At 41.1% G+C, this 23986-nt stretch overlaps 2 protein-coding genes across 2 annotated transcripts in view; both read left to right on the top strand.

The window, feature by feature from the left end:
* Positions 1-5771: 5771 nt before the first annotated feature.
* The window catches only part of vtg3 (vitellogenin 3, phosvitinless), a 78137-nt gene continuing 59922 nt past the window's right edge, over positions 5772-23986 (top strand). The window contains exon 1 of the mRNA XM_067431043.1: positions 5772-6053. The gene's annotated coding sequence lies outside the window, so the exon portion shown is untranslated. The remainder of the gene's footprint in view (positions 6054-23986) is intronic.
* adgrl4 (adhesion G protein-coupled receptor L4) overlaps positions 13372-23986 on the top strand; it is a 39595-nt gene continuing 28980 nt past the window's right edge. The window contains exons 1-5 of the mRNA XM_067432323.1: positions 13372-13457; positions 14320-14466; positions 17175-17324; positions 17427-17576; positions 17723-17793. Of these exons, the coding sequence (XP_067288424.1) occupies positions 13412-13457; positions 14320-14466; positions 17175-17324; positions 17427-17576; positions 17723-17793 (564 nt within the window). The 5' untranslated portion in view covers positions 13372-13411. The remainder of the gene's footprint in view (positions 13458-14319; positions 14467-17174; positions 17325-17426; positions 17577-17722; positions 17794-23986) is intronic.

The following is a 23986-nucleotide window of genomic DNA, read 5'->3' as shown; positions in this document are numbered from 1 at the left end:
CCTGCAGTGGCATATCAATTGCCTCGAGTTGCTAGCAGTACATCGTGCACTGAGCCGCCTCAAGGGCCGGTTACGGGGCAAAGATGTACTGGTCCGTACGGACAACACGGCAACCGTTGCGCACATCAACCGTCAAGGTGGTGTACGCTCACGTTGCATGTCGCAACTCGCCCGCCATCTCCTCCTCTGGAGTCAGAAGTGTCTGAGGTCGCTTCGGGCCGTTCATGTCCCTGGGGTGCGCAACCGGGCGGCCGACGAGCTGTCACGAGCTGCGCTTCCGGGAGAATGGCGGCTCCACCCCCAGGTGGTCCGGCTGATCTGGGTTCAGTTCGGGGTGGCACAGGTCGACCTGTTTGCCTCCCCAGAAACGTCCCACTGCCAGTGGTTCTATTCGCTGACCGAGGGCACACTCGGCACGGATGCACTTGCGCACAGCTGGCCCCAGGGCCTATGCAAATATGCATTTTCCCCCAGTGAGCCTACTTGCACAGATATTGTGCAAGGTCGGGGAGGACGAGGAGCAGGTCCTGTTGGTGGCCCCGTATTGGCCCCACCGGACTTCCCAGAACTCATGCTCCTCGCGACAGCCCCTCCTTGGCCGATTCCTCTGAGGGAGGATCTTCTAACTCAGAGACGGGGCACCCTCTGGCACCCGCGTCCAGACCTCTGGAAACTTCATGTCTGGTCCCTGGACGGGACGCGGAGGTTCTAGGTGATTTACCCCAAGAGGGAGTTAACACCATCACTTCGGCTAGAGCACCGTCTACGAGACAGGCCTATGCCTTGAAGTGGAACCTGTTCGTCGATTGGAGTTCTTCCCGCCGAGAAGACCCCCGAAGATGTTCGATCGCGTCAGTGCTTTCCTTCCTGCAGCAAGGGTTGGAGCATAGGCTGTCGCCCTCCACCATCAGTTTGCGTTGCTGCTATTTCTGCCATGTAGAGGTAAGTCGGTGGGGAAGCACGACCTGGTCGTCAGGTTCCTTAGGGGGGCGAGACGGTTAAATCCTCCTCGTCCTCCCTCCATACCCTCTTGGGATCTTGCTCTGGTGCTCCGAGCACTTCAGAATGCCCCATGTGAGCCCTTGCAGTCAGCAGAGTTTAAGATTCTGTCCATGAAGACTTTACTGTTGGCTGCATTGGCCTCCATCTAGAGGGTAGGGGACCTGCAGGCATTTTCGGTCGACGATTCGTGCCTGGAGTTCGGGCCGGGTGACGCCCACGTGGTACTGAGACCCCGGCCTGGCTTTGTGCCCAAGGTTCCCACCACTCCCTTCAGGGACTAGGTGGTGAACCTGCAAGCGCTGCCCCTGGAGGAGGCAGACCCAGCCCTAGCTTTGCTCTGTCCCATCCACTCAGGTACATGGACAGAACTCAAGCTTCAGGACCTCAGTTCAGCTCTTGGTCTGTCACGGAGGCCAGCAGAAGGGAAAGGCTGTCTCCAAGCAGAGGATGGCCCACTGGTTAGTGGATGCCATCACCTTGGCTTACCAAGCACAAGGTGTGCCCTGTCCACTCAGGGTACGAGCACACTCTACTAGATGTGGTGCATCCCCCTGGGCGCTGACACGTGGCGCCTCACTGCCAGACATCTGTAGAGCTGCGGGCTGGGCGACACCCAACACGTTCGTTAGGTTCTATAGCTTACGTGTGGAGCCGGTTTCCTCCTGTGTTCTCACCTCAAACAGGTAGAAGCACTGAGAGGCCCGGCTCCTGTCGGCTTGCTGCGCCTTGGCGCTTACTTTCTCCAGAAGCAAACTCTGTGAGTCCTCCACCGCCCTCGGTGCCGGGCGTGGCGGAGCGTCCGGCATCAGGCCTCCTACCGCTGAATCCTTGAGAACCGGTATTGGCTTGGGCCATGTGAGTGACCCTGCTGGGATCCCACATATTTTTCCATGGTTGCTCCTCTCGGAAGCCCGTGTCTTTCCCTTGGGAGAGCCCTCCTTTTTAGGGATGGGGCCCCCTCACGGCGGCGGGCTACGGCTCAGCTCTGTGTCCACATAACTCCCCTTGGTATGATGTGGTTCCGCAGCGGCCCCCCATTAGGGCACGCTTCCCAGTGTTATCCAATAGTCACTGAGCGGGTCATGCAGAACAGCAGTGATGGACTTCTCTGTGTGAGCCCCGTCTCGTCAGGTAAGAGAGCTCAGGAGGCTCACACAGGGCACTGGAAGGGGGCACAGGCCATGGCGCTTTGGTAGGGATTCCTATTCGTCGGTACTCCGACGTGGCGTCGAGAGTGACCGACTGAATGGGAACGTCTCGGTTACGTATGTAACCCTCATTCCCTGAAGGAGGGAACGGAGACGCCACGTCCCGTCGCCATGTCCTCTGTACCCTGCTGGGGTGCCATTTCACCTACTCGGCTCCTCAGCAAAAGACTAATTTAATGCAAGCACCTGTGCCTCATTTATACCCGCTCTGCGTGGCATGGGCAGCTGGTGCAATCATTGCATGCCAATGTGCATTGGCTCGTTTAGTTACACTCGAAGTAGATTGGCTCTCGCTAGCGAGATTCCTATTCGTCGGTACTCCGACGTGGCGTCTCCGTTCCCTCCTTCAGGGAACGAGGGTTACATACGTAACCGAGACGTTACAGTCGCAACCGGGGACGTTTCATGCATACTGAGCTTTTTACACTGTTAAAGACTTGGATTCCCATCCTAAACACAGACAAAGTTTCAAAAACTACTGTTGGACGTTTGATGAAGTATTTCTGTGTTAAAAATACTCCTTCCGGTTTCTCACAAGTTTCGGAGAGTTTTTTTCGAGTATGGCTCAACTTGACGTTAATAGACCGGAAGGTCCTTGTATGGCCGTTCGGGATCTTCTCCCGGTAGGGTGCGAGCACGCGTGACTAGAGCGAGAGAGGAAATGCACGCCCGTAAACACTCAGGTGCAGATCCAGTCGATCCAGGCGCCACGCTCCACTTTATTCCCATGGGTGACATCAAGCGACTTCAACGCTTCAGCACAGCAATCCGGGAAGGCAGCGCTGCATTTTGACCCGATTTGAACACAGAAATGACGGGAAGCTTCACAACGCTTCAGTCGCGTCGCAAAAGTGGATCTCTACCATTCACTGCTGTCAGGACTTCACCAAATCATACCAAAGAAGTGTGTTTTTGATGGAGCGGACGCAGCGATAAAGGTTCGGTCCTGCTTTGGAAGCAGCTGGTGAGTAAAACTGCTTCAAATGTGTGTGCTGTTGGCTCGTCGCGTGAGTAAACATCAGTAAATGACACGATCGCGTGCTTCGTCATTCAAATGCACTAACGCACTCTATTGTTGTTCTATGTACACTAGTCTGACGTGCAAAACCGTTTTGCTTGCTACTGCTAGGTTTAGTCGCATACAATAGTCCATAAACCGAATCATGTCCTCATACACTGCGAGTAAACACACACAAATATTGACAGGCCACTAAATACAGTACATACCACAGAGACGGACGTCCTGCTGTAGCCGTTTCTCCTGTTCAATTTATTTCAGCCTCCTAATGATTCTGGATCATTATCTGTATTAGCTGAGATCGATAGCGATGGGTTTCTCCACGCTTGAGGACGTCACCACTTTGCGCTCTCGTCATTCTTTAGCTCCGCCCACACGATACGCATCCAGGCGCTCGGTTTTTTCTGGAAAGACTCGGTACAGCCCATATTTCATTTATAAATATAATAAAACTAAAGACTTTTCGGGGATATGAAGGACGCAATACTACTCTATAGGTACTCAAGATTGACATGAGATTGACTGTAACTGAGTGTTTCACCCCCCCCCCCCCCCCCCTTTAAATGTGCTTATGACACTTGGTAGTGATAATGATTGTGTACAGTGAATGACAGAAAAGTGATAGTTTTAAATAATTTTTATTAAGACTGTATATAAAAAAGACTCTATATAGACTGTTTCATAGTGTTGGGGGTGAGTCTATTTGTCCTCTTAGACAGTAGTTCCCCATTTTTGTATTGTTTAAAGCACACGCACATTGGAAGCTATAAACTCAAAATGGTCCGAGATAGGGAAATGCCATTACTCTGTTTTTTTCCCCATTACTCTATATACAAACACCAACACCCTATCCCCTAACAAATCTCTCTGAACTGCTGTACTTATAATGTTTGAGCACAATGCTGTTCACTTGAATCTCTACACTGAATGAATACATTTAACTGTTCCACATTTGGCTGATCTTTTTTTTTTTTTTTTTCAAAGCATAGCTACTGTATATGCGGTTTTGTTCACATGTTCTTGCAGATACCTTGACCAGAGCATAATCGGTTACCTTTCGCCAAGAGACCTACTGTTGGACAATTGCTTTGGCTTTAAAGATAAATGCATTGTTTGTCACAATGTCGAGTTACTGGGGCAAAGGGAGAATAATATTGAAAGGAGTTGAGAGGGACAAACAGGAAATTGCAGCTGCAAACGATGTTCTACTTGGTGTTATTCCTGACTTTGACTAAGTAAATCCTCCTGTTAATGATCATTGAATTGCTACAACAAGCCATGGACAAACAGTAACCCCTGAAGCACAGGAAATAACTGCCAATGAGGTATATGAATCTGGTGAATTTTCCTCAAGCACAGAAGACAGTGAAGAGGACTGCTTAAGGACACAATTGGCAGGATGGGCTATTGACAACATGATCCCCCATGTGGTAAGCTTTTAACCATTTTATCCAAGGATCACCCAACCCTTCCTAAAGACCCGATAATCCTTCTGAAAACTGTGACTTGTGTTAAAACAACAGTACTCTCAGGTGGTGTATACCATCACTCTGGAATTGAAAGTGGAATACTATTGCAGTTGTTAGTCTCCTGAATTGCAGAAGTTGACGTCAGTTTCAATGCAAGTTAATGTTGACCACTTTTCAAAAGCTCAAATGCCATGTTCTGGCCAGTTCTTGGTTTAATTGAGCAATACGTGGGTAATTTCCAGCAAAACAAACTTCCATTTGCCATTAGTCTCATTTATGGGAAGAAGCCAACCAGCCTTCACTTTTTGAATCCTTTTGTAGAAGAGGCACAGCAACTTGAAACGGAATGAGTTCTGTTTGAAGGGAGAGCACTTCCTTTCAAAATATCATCATTCATCTGTGACGCCCCTGAAGGGAGCAGGTAAATGAGTCCGACTTGTGCATTTGTTTTTCCTGCATTTCATCTGTGTAATTTCTTTGTCTGTTTATGGTGGATAACTGACTCTTTCATTTATTATTCCCTGATCTATAATTTTGGCAAAAGTCCAGAGATATTTGGTGCACTTCCAAACAGATTCCAGCATTGAAACGACACACGATAACAAGAAGGGAAAGTAAAAGAGAATATCAAATTCCCAGTAACGACTCCAGGCCTCTTCTGATGAAGAGGAGTCTAGTCTTCCAGATGGACCAGCAATGCTGTCATTTCGACAACCGCTTTTGAGCTTTGAAAACATTGTTCTGAATAACGAGGTTTTAGTGCTGCCCGATGCTCCAGAAGTTGCATCGATTTCAGAAAACCAGGAAAATTTTGAGCCATCTGTAGACATCAGAGTTGTTATGTAATATGTTGCTGTGATGCTTGTTTTGAGATTCTGCCACTAAACTATATCCTTTGTTAGATATAGAATTTCTATTTCCTCTTTCTCAGAACCTGGTTTCTCCCCAGTTATCCAGACTCAACTTCACAGAGTTTGAGTTTAAGTACAAGTAAGTGATGTTTTTTGTCTTGGACACTATTGCTTGTATTTAAGATGAGTTCACAAGTTTGTGTGCCCATATATTCTTAGTGAAAGTGGTAAACAGATTTGGCTTGCTGTCTGCTATAATGGGGCTTGGAGAGGATATTCTACCCGAGCTCCGATTGCCCCCATATAACAGGCAAATTGAATGAATAAAATAATAAATGAATGAGTCATTTATGTAGCGCTTTCATATGTACTACTGTACACCCAAAGCGCTTTACACTCGTGTCAGGGATCTCTCCTCAACCACCACCAATGTGGTGTACAAAATTGTACAAAAGGAGGAGCAGGGGAGGAGGATGGATGCTTCAGGAACTAAAAAGGGGAAGAGGTAAGCTGCTGGTTTTATACCTTGGTATTAATTAAAAGATTAGATGGGCGTACTCCTCCCGAAATTACGTTTATTAACTTCACTTCACGAGTTTGTGTGCCCATATAATCTTAGTGAAAGTGGTAAACAGATATGGCTTGCTGTCTGCTATAGAGGGGCTCGGAGAGGATATTCTACCCGAGCTCCGATTGCCCCGCAAAAACAATGCAGAAATAGACAGCAACAGGGCACTGCAGCAACATTCTCAAACTGGCGGGGCACTGCAGCAGCATCAAGCAAAGCACTGCAGCAGCAGTCTCAAAATTGCGGGGCACTGCAGCAGCAAAGCAAATACTGCAACAGCAGTCTCAATTGGCGGGGCACTGCAGCAACATTCTCAAACTGACGGGGCACTGCAGCAGCATCAAGCAAAGCAGTGCAGCAGCAGTCTCAAAATGGCGGGGCACGGCAGCAACATTCTTAAACTGGTGGGGCACTGCAGCAGCATCAAGCAAAGCACTGCAGCAGCAGTCTCAAAATTGCGGGGCACTGCAGCAACATCTAGCAAAGTACTGCGGCAGCATTCTCAAACTGGCGGGACACTGCAGCAGCCTCCAGCATTCTCGAATTGGTGGGGCACTGCAGCAGCTTCAAGCAAAGCACTGCAGCAGCATTCTCAAACTGGTGGTGAACTGCAGCAGCCTCCAGCATTCTCAAATTGCGGAGCACTGCAGCATCAAATTGCGAAGCACAGCAGCGGTTGCATCAAATGGTGGAGCACTGCATTGGCAGCATCAAATAGGAGAAGCCCTGCAGTGACAGTGTCAAATTGTGGAGCTCTGGAGGGGCAGCATCAAAATGGAGGAGCAGTGCAGCGGCAGCATAAAATTGGAGGAGCATTGCAGCGGCAGTATCGAATTGCAGCTCACTGCAGCATCGAAAAAGGAGGAGCACTGCAGTGGCAGCATTAAATAGGAGGAGCACTGCAGCGGTAGTATTAAATAGGAGGTGCACTTCAGTGGCAGCATTAAACAGGAGGAGCACTGCAACATCAAATTGGTGGAGCACTGCAGCAGCAGCGTCAAATTGCGGAACACTGCAGTGGCAGCGTCAAATTGCGGAGCATGTAGCAGCAGTGTCAAAATGGCGGAGCACTGCAGCGGCAGCATTAAATAGGAGGAGCACTGCAGTGGCAGCATTAAGTAGGAGGAGAACTGCAGTGGCAGTGTAAAAATGGCGGAGCACTGCAGCGGCAGTATCAAAATGGCGGAGCACAGCAGCGGCAGCATTAAATAGGAAGAGCACTGCAGTGGCTGCATTAAATAGGAGGTGCACTGTAGTGGCAGCGTTAAATAGGATGTGCACTGCATCGGCAGCATCAAATTGGTGGAGCACTGCAGCAGCAGCGTTATATTGCGGAGCACTGCAGCGGTTGCGTCAAAATGGCGGAGCACTGCAGTGGCCGCATCAAATTGGAGGAGCACTGCAGCAGCAGCATTAAAAGGGGGGAGCCCTGCAAGTGGCAGCATTAAACTGGAGGAGCACTATAGCGGCAGCATCAAATAGAAGGAGCACTGCAGCGGCAGCATCAAAATAGGAGGAGCACTGCAGCGGCAGCATCAAACTGGAGGAGCACTGCAGCAGCAAAATGAGATATGAGATGAATGAAAAAAAAAATGAAAAAAGAGGGAGAATTTGGGAAAACAAGTTGGTTGTAGGAGTGAAATAGTTTGAAAGCTCTCCAAGTTGTCCAGTAGGATTGCAATGCTGGGTTTGGAACTGTGTCCACCTTCGGGCTAATGCTCTTAATATTTATGCCAAAATCTGGGAAATATAGGAATTAAGATAAAAAGTCCACTCTTCTCCTGAAAAAGTCTGCTGGTTCCTCAGTGGCAAATTTTATAGCATCAAACAACTAACTAAGCTAAACGTATTTAAAACAAACACTTGAAATAAAATCATAGTGATAAAACTGCCTTAAAAGACAGAAAACATCTTGGAAAATATAAAGTGTAATTTGATTGTTTAGTTTAACTCGTATCCATTAGAAACCCCGGAGGGGCGGGGCTTATGAGCTATACTGGGACCAACCCCCTGGGGCGATTGAGGCACGGAGGCTTGGTGGAGACAGGTGATGGATCCATAGTAACGATGTAGTAGGAACTGTAAGAGCAATGCAGTTGAGAAGGAGGCAAGGAACTGTAGAGGACGCAGAAGCTGGATGGAATAAGGTTGGAGAATAGAAAGCTTGGGGAGCAACCCCATGCTTGGATCGGCTCCTATGGCGGCGGAGAAAGGAAAGAGAGGGAGGGGCATGACCATCTGCAGAGGCAGCCTCACGCTTGGGTCTGCTCTGATAATAGAGGCAAAAATTAGTGGGGGTGGGGTGGGGTGGGGCAGGACCGTTTGCCGAAGCAGCCTTACTCTTGGGTCTGCGCTGATAGCAGAGGAGAAATTATAGGGGGTGGGGGGGGGCGTTTGCGGAGGCAGCCTCACGCTTGGGTCTGCACCTTGGGTCTGTGCCTATAGCAGAGAAGAAATTATGGGGGGGGGGGGGGGCTTTGGGCCTGCTCCAAAAGCAGAGGAGAAATGTATTATATAGCTTTTCTTGATTTAACAGAGAATAAAAGCCAGAAAGCACAGAAATATTGAAAGCGTGGAAAGAATAACAGAAGAAGCTATACTTACCTGTGGGAGGAGGAAAGGTAACAGTCACTGTCGAAGAGGCCGCGATAGTGCCGGCTGAATTAAGGGGCGGACGGGGCAGCTGCGGCTGCCTGCTCAAACTGAAACGGACCGTATAGCTTGTGCAGTTGTTTGTGTTGATGTTTGCATGTTGCTGCGAGAACGCTGAATGCGGCGTGAGAGTCAGAGTTTTTGGTTAAAACACACGAGCAGATCGTGAAGATGCGCTTCTGAATTCCTCTGGGTGAAATGGAAAACCCGTGCTGGATAACGCTTGCCTGAGCGTGTTGACGGACCATTTCTCAGCAGCAGGTATGAGGCTTAATGTTACTGCTGAAGAGGATGATGTTGATGATGATGAAGGCCTCGATGCATCACGATGAGGATCGACCGAGCCCCGTGATGATTCTAGATGGAAGAAGAGAGAGGTTTTCTTGAGTGAGGTGTTATGTGGAGCGGAGAGACCAGCGATCAACAGGTGAAATGAGCAGCGCAGCCAGTCAAGCAGAGTTAGGCAGGCCAAATGCTTCAGGAACTAAAAAGGGGAAGAGGTAAGCTGCTGGTTTTATACCTTGGTATTAATTGAAAGATTAGATGGGCGTACTCCTCCCGAAATTACGTTTATTAACTTCACAAATAATTTTATCCATAATCTATTTTTCATTAGGAAACTTGATGGTTTACTCACCAGCATCAGTTTCTGGATGAAAGGTGTCGACAGCTTTTTCCAGAGCTGTAAACCATGTTCACTCTGCCATTCACTGCAAAGTCTTGTTAAGTGCAATTGCAGTGTTAAGTGCAGCTTTCCCATGTTTCTTGTCTCTTAGTTTTGGACACCTGCCTCTTTCTGGACTACTCTCTTGCCCGTGTTTCTTGCCTTGTTGTGGTTGTTTGTTTTGACTGCCTACATGTATTGTGACCTTGCCTGTACTCTGGACTCTGATCAGTGGCTACGATGAGTTGTCCAAAGTTATGTTCTCTGATGAAAGTAAATTTTGCATTTCCTTTGGAAATCAGGGTCCCAGAGTCTGGAGAAGAGAGGAGAGGCAACAGAATTTGGCACCTGCACACAGTTCTAAATGAACCAGTACCTTGTTTAAGAACCATGATATCCCCGTTCTTAATTGGCCTGCAAACTTGCCTGACCTTAATCCCATAGAAAATATATGGGGTATTTTAAAGAGAAAGATGCAATATGCCAGACCGAACAATGCAGAAGAGCTAAAGGCCACTATCAGAGCAATCTGGGCTCTCATAACACCTGAGCAGTGCCACAGACTGATCGACTCCATGCCACACCGCATTGCTGCAGTAATTCAGGCAAAAGGAGCCCCAACTAAGTATTGAGTGCTGTACATACTTTTTATGGTCATACTTTTCAGTTTGCCAAGATTTCAAAAAATCCTTTCTTTGTACTGGTCAATTTTCTGAGTTACTGAATTTGTGATTTTCCTTAGTTGTCAGTTATAATAATAATAATAATAATAATAATATATATATATATATATATATATATATATATATATATATATATATATATATATATATATATATATATATATAACAGTCTGTGTGTAATGAATGAATATGATATTCAAGTTTCACTTTTTGAATGGAATTAGGGAAATATATACACTTTTTGATTATACGCTAATTATATGACCAGTGTGTGTATGTGTGTGTGTGTGTGTGTGTGTGTGTGTGTGTGTGTGTGTGTGTGTGTGTGTATTTTCTTGTTTGTTTTTTTTGTTTTGTTTTTACCCTGTTTACTGTGCTAGGCTAACTGAGACTTGCTACAGACTTCATGCTGTTACCACTTATTGGTCTGATTGCTTCTATTGCTCTTCTCATTTGTAAGCTGCTTTGGATAAAAGCATTTGCTAAATTATTAAATTTAAATGCAACTGATAACTCAATGCACTCACTGTTTTACTCATAGAATCTCTCAACCCCAAATACAGAACAGAGTTTTAAAATTCACCAAAAACAATTCCTTTGCCTGCTAACAATTCAGCTATCGTTTCATCAGAATTATCCGTCTGTCTCATACGTATGTATGGGCACACAGGAGCACATTGGCAAGTGGAACGCATCCTCTTGCGGGCCCAAAAAGTGTCTTCCTTGCTTCTTGCTTTCAGGTTTAAAATGAGCTACACGTCACAGGAGAGCAAATGATGCATTTGTCCACACTTCCTGCCCATGAGGCATGTGCAAATTCGCAAGAAAAGTGGTTCTCAAAATGGAAATACTGCCCTTAAACTGCAGGGAATATGGATTAGTTCAGTCAACTGTGGTGAATCTCAGGCAAAGACAGGCAAGACAAATATATTTATGAGCCTTTGAGGCAGGAGGGGCAGTGCTTTATAAGGACTGGTCTTTGAGTGCTTACTCATCTTGAAACTTCAGTCCCAGAGAAAATCGCAATATACAGTTTAATTTGTTTAGCGTTTCACAACCATCAATTTTATCCTCAAAGATAGTCCAGACTTGTGCCAGCAGACTATTTTTCCATGGCTGTATAATGTAGGCTCACGGCCCGAAGTTAAAAGGATCTAGGTGCAGCTTTATTTGTAAAGGCGAGATAGAGGACATGAACAAAGATGAGTACTGACTTACCAAACCAAACTAGCATAAAGGACAAAACAGTGAAATGTTTTATTTTACTCTTTATTTTTTTATGTTAAACATGCAAGAAACATATTTTGTAAAGGATTTTCCTAAATTAATATTTAAAGTTGCAGGTGAAAGTTGCTTTTAGTTAAAACTGTTCAAACATGACTAGATTAAGCTTTGTCTGTGAAACTGGGGCTTAAGGTGACATGCAAAAATGTTAAAAAAACAAAAACAAAAACAAAAACAGCTGTGGCAACCTGCCTGAATAAAAATGTCACAACTTGATCCAGCCTGAAAAAGGGTGTCTTGACAAAATTGTTCAACCTTCTGGTTAAAATCTACATTCATCATATAGTGTTGCTTAATTGCATTTACTTGTTACCCAGTTGCAAAAAATATGATGACTCTTGAACTGGAGCAAAATACAGAAAAAACGTAATATTGTGAAATATTATTACAAGTTAATAATAATAATAATATTAATATTACAACTGTTTTCTACTTGTTTTGTATGTAATGTATTTCTGTAATGGCATATCTGTATGTTCAATAATATTCATAGCATATTATTATCAATGCTGTAAAAAGCTGCTTAATATTTTGTGGAAACTATTCAATTTTTTTTAAGGATTTTTAAATTAATAGAAATAAAAGAACAGCCCCTCTCTCTCTCTCTCTCTCTCTCTCTCTCTCTCTCTCTCTCTCTCTCTCTCTCTCTCTCTCTCTCTCTCTCGCTCTCTCTCTCTCTCTGTGTGTGTGTGTGTGTGTGTGTGTGTGTGCGCGCAAATTCTTGAACTGCAGGTTTTAACCCTTTTTAACGAAGTGTGTTGCCTTATACAATATTAGCCACAGGAGGGAAGTCGAGAGTAGAAAGTGCTTGATGACTTATTCTGTGCTTACAGTAAACACCATCCCAGTATAGAGCGGAAGTGTTGGAGGCAGAAGGTCCCGTCTTATTGTTTGAGGGCAGAAGGAAAAGCCGCACCCTTGTCTTGCTGTCATGGGTCACACTGGTTCAGAAGTTACTAACAGACCCAGAACACTGTGAGGGATCAGTGTTGCAGTCATCTTTATTTAGTCTATCTATCTATTTTATAGTACTTCAAATAACTAAACTTTCAGAACTTAAAAATGTGTAATTGCGTGATACCTTGTGTGCTATTGTTGAGGTTATTTAACATGCAATAAATATTCTTCTGAGCCTCATCAACTCATGAGCACCGAAATTCTACAATTGACCTTTTCACACAAAAACTTTTTCAAGGAACACACTCTAAAGTGATGCATATAGTGAGAGAAAATTTGTAAAGGAATTTGTTTGCAGCTTTTGTTAATGCAATGATATTGATATTTAAGATTGTTTAAGGGTCCAAATATTTTTTGAGACCGCTGGCATTTTGTGTCCAAGAAAAAATGGGACAGTATTAAGCAATCCTAAAACAAAGGTCAAAGTTTGTCAAAAGTCATCTATGGTTCAGCCAGTCCTCAGTGGGTTTTGTTTCTTATCTTCAAACACACATTTCTTGCAGACGTCTACAACAAAGAGCTCTGTGGTTAAAAATATACCTCCACCCAACTCTGATACCTAGACTCTGTTGATAGAAATTTCAATTCAGTGTAAATGTTTTGGCTGCAAGAAGTGTGAGATGTTTTGTAACCAAATATACGCAATGAAACTTCAATGAGATCATCAAATAAGCAAATATGTGACACTGACCATGTGGATTTCTTTATACTTGCTCTCATTGAAGCACACAGATTGAAACATTCTTAAATCATACTGGATTACATGAATCTTCAGGTTTTGCACCCATGGAGACTATGCCAAAGCATTTAACTCTAGTGGTTCAAAACATTTATACTTCGGAGTGCTTGAATCATCAGTAAATTGTTAGTATTATTGTGTACAGTAGCATTGTGTGCGTGAGGATGAGCTGCGGTGTCCCTCTGTGTTTTTGTGCGTTGACTGAGCCGGACAGGAAGGGTCAGGATTAGAGAAACAGGAAGCTGACATAAGGAAGTATTGTGCGTCACACAGATATTCACTTACTGCTTAAAGACATTCCAGCCTCACCTCCGAAATGGAGTTTTTTCACAGCTCTCCAATGAAACTCTTGCTTTTTGCTGGTAAGTCACTTCTATGATCTAAATACACTTAAAATGTATTAATTAAATACACTTTCTTTATATCCATTGCTCAATTATGCTTTACTTTTTCATGTTGGAAATACACAGAGAATGATATGTATACATCGTCACTAGTTCTTACACTTTTACTATTTTTCAAAATATCTTTATTTTTGACAGTAAGATTCTGTATATTGATCAAATGTGGATGCCTGTAGTGGAGCATGTTGTCACGCTATATAGTATGTTGTCATAATGGGGACCGCAGTTTATTGACAGGTTTGAAAGATTTTTATATATATATATATATATATATATATATATATATATATATATATATATATATTAAAAATAATATTATTATATAAATGTAGTATAGGTTATACATTTGCTTTTCAGCTAAATGTAAACAGTAAAACAATTATGAACACACAAAAAATGTCAGCATTAATGTGACATCATGCCCAATGTCTTAACTTTTTTGATATTTATGAAAATTACCCTTGTACTCCTTACCAATACAGGAATTCCTTAAGCTAATGTCAGTGTGATTTTATTGTGTTCATTTGTTGTGTTCAATTGATTACACAACAGCTGTTGCAGAAATACAACAGTAATGGATTTTTTTTATCTAGATGACAGAATTGTTGAATAAAATAATATTTCAAGAAAGCATCAAACTTGGTGTTTGAAACCAAGATACAAAACCACAGATAATTTGTGTATCGTTTGTGTATTAGGATGTTTTATGGCAAATTTTATAGTTACCCATGTGACAAATAATGTCTCAAACATGTAATTCATGTGCATCCATCTTTGAAAATAATTTTATTTCCATTATATATGTACCTCTTTTTTATAGCTTGGTTTTCAAGTGTGCTGAATCCATGCAGATTTGCTGACAATTGCCAGACCTGTCACCTTAATGCCACCTGCAAGACTATTGATTCCAAAAAGGGCTGCTACTGCAATCATGGGTTCACTGGTGATGGAATCAACAATTGCCAGGGTTTGAGATTTATTTTATTACATTAAAACAAAATGGTAAAGACTGTTTGGCGCTTTCGTTGTAAGGGGAGCAAAGTAACAAATTCAAAATGAAAAGGCTGACTGTACTGTAGTTTATTAATCTTGTAACAAAATATGGTTAACAATATATGGCTTAATATCAGGTACTAACACTACAACTCTACTAACTGTCACGGTTCTGGTTACACAAAGCACATGCACTACTAGGATGATTAAGATAAATAGTCTATCCAAATAGTCTTTATTTAATTCACAGTATATTCCAAAACAAGAGGAATAATGACATTCAAAGTGTAGACACAAAGAATACCCGACAACTAAGGAGTGAAAAGCATGAACTAAAATACTGATGATATTGAGTTGCACCAAGCTGAACAGAACAACACATCAAATTAACAACCATGACAACAAACTAACTCTGGGAAATCATGCAAACTGAAAACAAAGCCCAACCGGTGTGTGAGTGTGACAGTAACATTTAAAGGTGTCATCAATTGGCTTTTTTATGCTGTTGTCTGAGGTCAACTAATGGCATTTGTGCATTTTTTTTTACATTCAAAAACATCATAACTAATAAGTAATAGGCTATTTTCTACTCTTGTTTTGAGGCTCTCTCCTCAATAATATTTCAGATTCAGCCACAGTCTTCCTCCGGGTCCGCACTTTTGTAACGTAATGCTGCTTTGACTGCCGAATAAAGTCCTCTGCGTAACTCGCAAACTTGTGGGCTCAGCTGAAGTGCGCATCGAGGGGGCATAACGGCCGCTATGGGGGTGCTCGCAAGCACCCTTCTGAAACCTAAAATGATGAATGGGACACCCCACCATGGACTTAACAGACACATGCACGCGGCAGCCACTTAAGTCCACATGACCGAAAGTGCATATGAACTGTGCCATTTGGGATTAGGACTATGATAAATGAAAACAATTCTACATTTCTATATGTGAAATAAGAAGCTAATAATATTGAATAGGCATATGTTTTGTGTGTGATTGATTTCCATGCGATTTCAGCAATTTTTATATCAATAATTTACATTTTAAATGCTAAACAGGTGTAGCAATTAGCTCTATATAAAATGCTAAATAAAACATATTTAAACATTCTTGTATGACTGTAATATAAATAAAATTGTGACCGTTAGATAATACAAACACTAGATGTTAATTAAAAAGTGAGTTTTTAGTTAAAATGTAATTTTATTCTTTTAAATTGTGTTATGTTGCTTTATGATAATTGTAGCTCTATTGCACCTGTTGCACCAGAAGCTATAGGGGAATGTGGGGCACAACCTAATGCTTTTTGACTTTCTTAGTTTGTGAAAATCCACTCATGGTTCAGACCGGTTTCACACTGAGCATGTTAGCAGAGTGTAAGCAGCGCATCATTTTTCCGGCAACCCGCTAACAGATTAGAGCATTCATACCGCACACACCAAACACGATCGTTTTGACTCCGAGTATATTTTTGCCTGTGCTGCTCACGCTTAATTATAGCCACAGTGCATTGTTCTTGATCAACTTGACCTGATTAACATTAAATCATGTAGTGAAGGGTTTTGTGTGTTTCAAAAGCACCATATGACATTCAGCACTGTGAAAAAATAAAAAAATAAATGACATGAAAACATGACACTACCAGAAGTTTTTGCCCAAACTTCAAAAGCCTGTTTAAAATATTTAAACTAGAGACATATCTTCACTTTAAGGTTACTTTTATCAATTTAGGTGCAATATTTCTCTAAATAATGCTGATGTGGCAACCAGTAAATACACTTAGTTTTGCCATCCTAGCATGTGTGGAAAGTTTTAAACCATTTGTGTTACAACTAAACCCATGTTAGGTAGTGCATCACACCTATCTATTTTATTACAAGAATTCACATAAAATTCCAAGAATATGCTTTTTTGTTTGTTACACTCAGAGCTGTAAAACCGTAAAACATTTGTTGACTGAGAACATTAGAGCATGAATTGAGCAGTTTTCCTCACCAGACATTAGACAAAAGACTGCAAATGTGTGTTTACATATTTGATTAACATTTGTCAGCCTTCTCTATAAAAACTCCTCTGACATGCTCTTGCTTTGTAGAATGCATCATTTTAGAGATATCCTCAGATTTTAACTTGACCAAACTTGTGGCCTCACTTTTGTTGTGGATACTACATTCACATAATATTTTTATTGTAGAAAATATTACTGTTTTTAATGTTTGAGCCTATATCTCCATATTAAAAAAAAAATAGTCTGAGTAATTCTGAGTCTTGAGCTGTAAATTCTCAAGTGTTGGCTTTCTAAATATATGTTGGTTATGTGTCTGTTCAGAATGACTCTTGAGCAGCAGCCTTTTTAAATTTGGTATGGCATTTATGCCTTACTTGCCAAAATGGAGGTGTCTGGTAAGGGGATTGCTAACCTGTCTTCCAAGACAAAATCTAGCATAGCAGCTTGCTTTCAAGCTTCAAATTCCCAAGTATACCAACTACATAAGACACTTGCAAAAAAGGCTGTGTGAATTTGACATTCAAATGGTCCTGAATTTCAAATTTAATTCTTCTTTAATTCTTTCATTTACTCTCTTTTGAATATTGCCATGTCTTGCTGAAACACTCAGGTAAAACACTTGGATGCATATAAATGCTGCTTCTTATTTATCTGAAAATCTGCTTATCTGACCACTCACAGATGACAACGAGTGTGAGAATGTAACTGGAATATGTGGCTCACATTCCAACTGCACCAACACCATTGGAAATTACTACTGTACCTGCTTGTCTGGATTTAAATCAAACGGAAAGCCAAAGTTTCAAACTAATGATGGAACCAACTGCACAGGTATGAGTGGCTCCAAAGGTTATTTTGGCACTTCATTGAAATGTATGAATGCTGAGAAGAGTATAAATATATAATGAATATGAACTCTTTTTGAAATTTTAGATATTGATGAGTGTGAGGACAATGCTGATAAATGTGGACCCTCTGCTAAATGCCACAACACAAAGGGCTCATTCATCTGTTCATGTCTGAGAGGTTATACGTCCCCAGCAGGGCCCTGGTTCAAGCCTAACAGTGGGATGGACTGCACAGGTGAGACAAGTTACACTCTGCTCTCAGTATAAGTGGAAAATATCACTGTAAACAATTTATTGTCTCCACATGCTTGTTTATTTAAAAACCTTTAACTTTGAATAAAATGTAAAAGGAAAACTTTTGTCTTTCTGTATTTGTATCAGAAAATAAAAAGAAGGACTGCCATCAGGACCACAAATGTATTAAAGAGGCTGTTAATAACACGCTGCAAAAAGTGAGTTACATTATTTACATTAAGTGTTGGATTCACAAAATAATATACCATATTAAAAAAGTATTATTATTATTATTATTATTATTATTATTATTATTATTATTAGGGGCCAAGCACCGAAGGTGCGGAGGCACCTATTGAAATCGTTATTAGGGGCCAAGCACCGAAGGTGCGGAGGCACCTATTGAAACCGTTAGCGTTCCTATTATTATTATTATTCTTCTTCCGCTCACAAGTCTATGGCAGCCCATAGAACCGCTTGCGGGAACATGATGAAATCTGGCACACATATAAAGGACAGGCACAACTGTCAATATAGCAAATTTTGAGTCTCTAACTCAATCCCTCTAGCGCCACCAACAGTCCAAAGTTGCACTCATGTTTATGCTAATAACTCCTGAACTAAAAGGGCTAGAAACAAAATCCAATTTTCTCTGACTCCTTGGCTCAAGCCGATTCGATTGCACCCTATGACGTCGTTTTGCGTCATAAAAATTACCCGCCATTTTTAATTTTCCAAAAAAACTACTTTTTCGAACTCGTCCTAGACGGTTCATCTGATTTGCACGAACATTGAACCAGATCATCTTCAGACCATGGTGACAAAAAGTTATGGAATTCATGTTGATTCTTCAAATCGTTTACGATAAATGTGCGAACAAATTTTACGTAGAGGTTGCAAAAACAACTAAAGGCCATATCTCTGCAACGCTTTATCGTATTCAAACCAAACTTGGCACATGTCATCACAAGCATGACCTGAGGCAACATGCAGTGTTTCAGCACAGTGCACCCTACTGGTCCGGAGATTCAAAAAAGGGCTATTTTGGCTTATAACTTCTAAACCATTTATCCAAAAATCATGAAATGTATCTCCTTAGATACGGGGAGTCATGTCGAGTCAACTGATATCCAAGTTTACTAGGTCTGCCTTTTTGGCTGTCGGCCATTTTGAATTATGTGCTAAAATGCTGTATTTTATGAACGCATGAACGGATTGTTACGAAACTTGGTATGGGTCATCAACACCATGCCCTGAAGTAGCCTGAGAAGTTTCGAAACAGCGCCACCTAGTGGAGAATTTTTTTTCCCAAAAGCTTATATCTTTGGGTGTGGTTGACATATTTGGATGGGAGTAACTTTTTTTGTCTCCTGAATCCTTGCCGAGTCCAACGATACCAGACTTGCCAGGTTTCGGCGTATGGTTTGCGCAGCATTGTAATTTAGTGCTTAAAAAACATTAGCTGATATCTTCAAAACCGCTAGTCCGATCGAGACGAAACCAGCCTCAGAAGTTCGGAAACATAGGTCGATAGCAATACGCTAATACCCAAATGTCAAAATATTCATAGTAAGGGGTAGTAAAATCCAATCAAAGTCAGGTGTCAGTCATTTTTTACGTGTTTTTTCATGTAAATGTTTATAACTCCAAAACAAAATGAGATATTTTCACCAAACTCGACACGTATATGTATGGGCTCATACTGAGGAAAAATTAAAAAAATGGTGGGATTGTGCCTCTTGGTGGCGCTATAATAGAACAAAACATGAAATACCCATTGACTTCAATGCAGTATTAGGGAATAAAATGCTAATGTTACACTTAACGAATGCATTAGCTTATCATTACAAAACTCAGTATGTGTCTTCTGCTCCATGCCCTGAAGGTACTCAAAAAGTTTTCGGGCAGCGCCACCTTGTGGTCAAAAGTTGTAATAAGGTGTACAAAATGCTAATAACTTTTGATTAAATTAGCCTATTGTAATGAGACTGGTCACATTCATTGGCTCCTGCCGAGAACATGGATACCAATTTTGTCCATATTTGGCAAACCTTTCTGCCCTCTATCTTGTTATTGGTCAAAAACATACTTTTTCAAACTCGTCCTAGACCGTTTGTTCAATTTTCACCAAAATTGAATCGTATCGTCTTCAGACCATGTGAACAAATAATTATGGATTTCGTGTTGATAAACAAAAGAGTTGTCATATACCACTGCAACAGAGTTGAGCTATGATGCAAAAATGACTCTTGAGGCTGTATCTCTGCAATGCTTTGACATATTGACACCAAACTTTGCATGTGTCATTTCCACCTCAGTTTGACTACGCCACATCAGTTTCGTAACAGTGCCACCTATTGGTCGAAAATGATAAACCATTAAATCATTATTATTGACTTTATTTAAAATTGTACTGCTTTTTTGCCTAAAATCAACTTAAGTCTTTAATGGCTCATTGTTGCAGTTGGTCTTACACTCCCAGCTAGCTATGCTGGCATGTCTTAGGGTCTTCTTTTCGCTTGGCCCCGACAATTGCTGCTTGCAGCTATATTGTTCCTATTATTATTCTGCTTCTTCTTCTTTTTCCGCCATAGGAGTCTCTGGCAGCCCATAGAACCGTATGGTAAAAAGTTGTGAAATTTGGCACACTCATAGAGGCCAGTCTGAGCTGTCACTATAGCAAATTTGGTGCCTCTAACTCAATCCCTCTAGCGCCACCACCTGTCCAAAGTTTCACTCATATTTATGCTTATAACTTTTGACCCCTAAGGGCTAGAAACAAAATTCTTTTTTCATCGGATTCCTTGGCTCAAGCCGATTCGATTTCACCCTATGATGTCATTTTCCGGTATGCAAATTTTCCCGCCATTTTGAATTTTCTGAAAAACCTACTTTTTCGAACTCCTCCTAGGCCGTTGCTCCGATTTTCACGAAAATTGAAACAGATCATCTTCAGAGCATGTTGACAAAAAGTTATGGAATTCAAGTTGATTCGTCCAATCGTTTTCAATAAACGCACAAACAAATTTTACGTGGAGGTTGCAAAAACACACTAAAGGCTATATCTCCGCAACGCTTTATCGTATTCAAACCAACCTTGGTACATGTCATCACAAGCATGACTTGAAGCAACATGCAGCGTTTCGGCGCAGCGCCACCTACCTGTCCGGAGATACGAAAAATGCCTATTTTGGCTTATAACTTCTGAACCGTTTATCCAAAAATCATAAAATTGGTCTCATTAGATTCAGGGCGTCATGCCGAGTCGACTGATATCCAATTTTACCATGTCGGCCATTTTGGATGTCGGCCATTTTGAATTATGTGCAAAAATGCTGTATTTTATGAACGCATGAACAGATTGTTATGAAACTTGGTATGGGTCATCACCACGATGCCCTGAAGTAGCCTGAGAAGTTTCGAAACAGCGCCACCTAGTGGAGAATTTTTTTTTTCAAACGCTTATAACTTTGGGTGTGGTTGACATATTTTGATGGGAGTGTGTTTTTTGGTCTCCTGAATCCTTGCCGACTCCAACGATACCAGACTTGCCAGGTTTCGGCATATGGTTTGCGCAGAGTTGTAATTTAGTGCTTAAAAAACATTTGCTGATATCTTCGAAACCGCTAGTCCGATCGAGACGAAACCAGCCTCAGAAGTTCGGAAACATAGGTCGATAGCTATACGCTAATGCCCAAATCTCAAAATATTGATAGTAAGGGGTAGTAAAATCCAATCAAAGTCAGGTGTCAGTCATTTTTTACGTGTTTTTTCATATAAATGTCTATAACTCCAAAACAAAATGAAATATTTTCACCAAACTTGACACACATATGTATGGGCTCACTACGAGGACACATAAAAAAATTGGTGGGATTGTGCCTCTTGGTGGCGCTATAATAAAACAAAACATGAAATTCCCATTGACTTCAATGCAGTATTACGGTTTAAAATGCTAATGCTATAATTTAAGAATGCACTAGTGTATCATTACAAAACTCGGTATGTGTCTTCCGCTCTATGTCCCGAACATATTCAAAAAGTTTCGGGGCAGCGCCACCTTGTGGTCAAAAGTTGTAATAAAATGTACAAAAATGCTAATAACTTTTGATTAAATTAGCCTATTGTAATGAGACTGGTCATAATACATTCATTGGCTCATGCCGAGAAGATAGATACCAATTTTGCCATATTTTGCAAACATATCTGTGCTCCATCTTGTTATTTGTTAAAAATCTACTTTTTCAAACTCATCCTAGACCGTTTGTCCGATTTTCACCAAAATTGATCCGTATCGTCTTCAGACCATGCTGACAAATAGTTATGGATTTCGGATTGATAGACAAAACAGTTTTCATATACCACTGCAACAGAGTTGAGCCATGATGCAAAAATTACTCTTGAGGCTGTATCTCTGCAATGCTTTGACATATTGACACCAAACTTTGCATGTGTCATTGTCATCTCAATCTGACTAAACCACATCAGTTTCGTAACAGTGACACCTATTGGTCGAAAGTGATAAACCATTAAACCATTATTATTGACTGTATTTAAAATTTGACTGCTATTTTGCCTAAAATCAACTTAATAGGTCCTTAATGGCTCATTGTTGCAGTTGGCTTGAGACTTCCAGCCATGCTGGCATGTCTTGTCTTCTTCTTTGCGCTTGGCCCCGATAATGGCTGCTTGCAGCTATATTTATTATTATTATTATTATTAATTATTATATCGCTAGCCTTTTGCAATTATATAGCAAATTATAGAGATAAATAATATATAGAAAATGGTTCCTATTTTATATTAAGTGTCTTTAACTACTAAATATTAACATTTAAATTAATTATTTGACACAGTGCACTTATTGTGTATATACACTACAATTCAACCGATTTAGATTGGTAAGTTTTTTTTTTTTTTAAATTTTTTTAATGTTTTTAAAAGAAGTCTCTTGTGCTCACCAATGCTTCATTTGATCAAAAATAAATTTTGAAATATTTGTGTAAAATATTTATTATTATTATTATTATTATTATTATTATTATTATTATTATTATTATTATTATTATTATTATTATTAATGCTGAAAACAGTTAAAAAATAAACTTTGTAACATGATATATTTATGTACTGTCACTTTTAATCAATTTATTGCATCCTTGGTGAATAAAAGTATTAATTTACTTAAATAAAAAGCATACTGACCCCAAACTAATGTTACAAAAGCTTTCTATTTTAGATAAACACCATTCTTTTCAACTTTTAAGCTTTGCCAACACAAAGTTTTCAAATAGAAAATAGTTATTGTACAATATTACTTTTTTGCTGTGTTTTGGATCAGCCTTGGCTAGAAGAAGAGACTTCTGTTAATAGAAAGTTTTTGTTTAATATAACAATGTCCAGAATGTGAGTTCTGTCTTATTTTTTTATAGTTGTATGTGTGTAATAGGTCAGTGCTTGTATACTCAGTGATAACTGGAAGTCTTGTGACTAGAATCCAGTCACGTCTCTCTGATGTGATTTTCCCTTTACCTTGCTGAGAACAGCTCTTGTTCAGGAAACAGCTGTTCTGAAGGTTTTGTCATGACATTTGTGTCATATAACAATAAGGATGGACAGATTATTATAGGAAATGTCATCAATATTTCAGGAATGGGTTGAGACAGAAACATTTTATTTTATTATTGTATTGTAAAGGGCTACATAAAAATATATGTATATATATTGTACTTCACATTCAGGAAATGTATGAATATATTAAAAATAACAAAGACAAACACAGACATGTTTGTCTTTGTAACAATGATGCGAAGCGGAGGGTGGTTGCCTCTAGGTCGTGCATTAAAATCCTTTAATGCATGGCTAGCCATGGATTATCCCTTACGTATAATATCGCATGCATGCACGCACGCACGCACACTAAGATGATAACACCTGTGTCGAGGACCAGCCTGCCACATCACAAACATCCTGGAGGGAAACTTTGGAGGCTTTGGAAGCAGCTCTTAATAGTGTGGGTCCGTAAACCCAAGTGTGAAGGTTAACCAGCTGACTAATATGCAAGTGAGATGGCCTTCTTGTCTGACGTCTGGAAGGGATGTGGACAGAAGGCCTGCAGTATATAGCCTGTAATATAGCCAGGAATATAGCCTGGCCTAGGATGAAGGAAGGCCTTAATCATTCCGGGTGCAAATTCCAATTATGAGGGTAAAACCGAGAGATCTTGAATGTCTCCAATTCTAAGAGAAATGAAATAGCAAGCAGAAAGATAGTTTTAAGTGAGAGAAGCTTCTCAGGAACTTCTTCAATAGGATCAAAGGGCTCCTCCGTTGGCACTCTCATGCGAACAGGTCTCAAACTCCAAGTTCCACGATGGAAACAGAAAACCAGAGGGTGTCTCACCAATGAAAC

Source organism: Pseudorasbora parva, chromosome 22 (assembly GCF_024679245.1).
Source record: "Pseudorasbora parva isolate DD20220531a chromosome 22, ASM2467924v1, whole genome shotgun sequence".
Lineage (NCBI taxonomy): Eukaryota > Metazoa > Chordata > Actinopteri > Cypriniformes > Gobionidae > Pseudorasbora > Pseudorasbora parva.
This window is presented reverse-complemented; position numbering and strand designations above follow the sequence as displayed.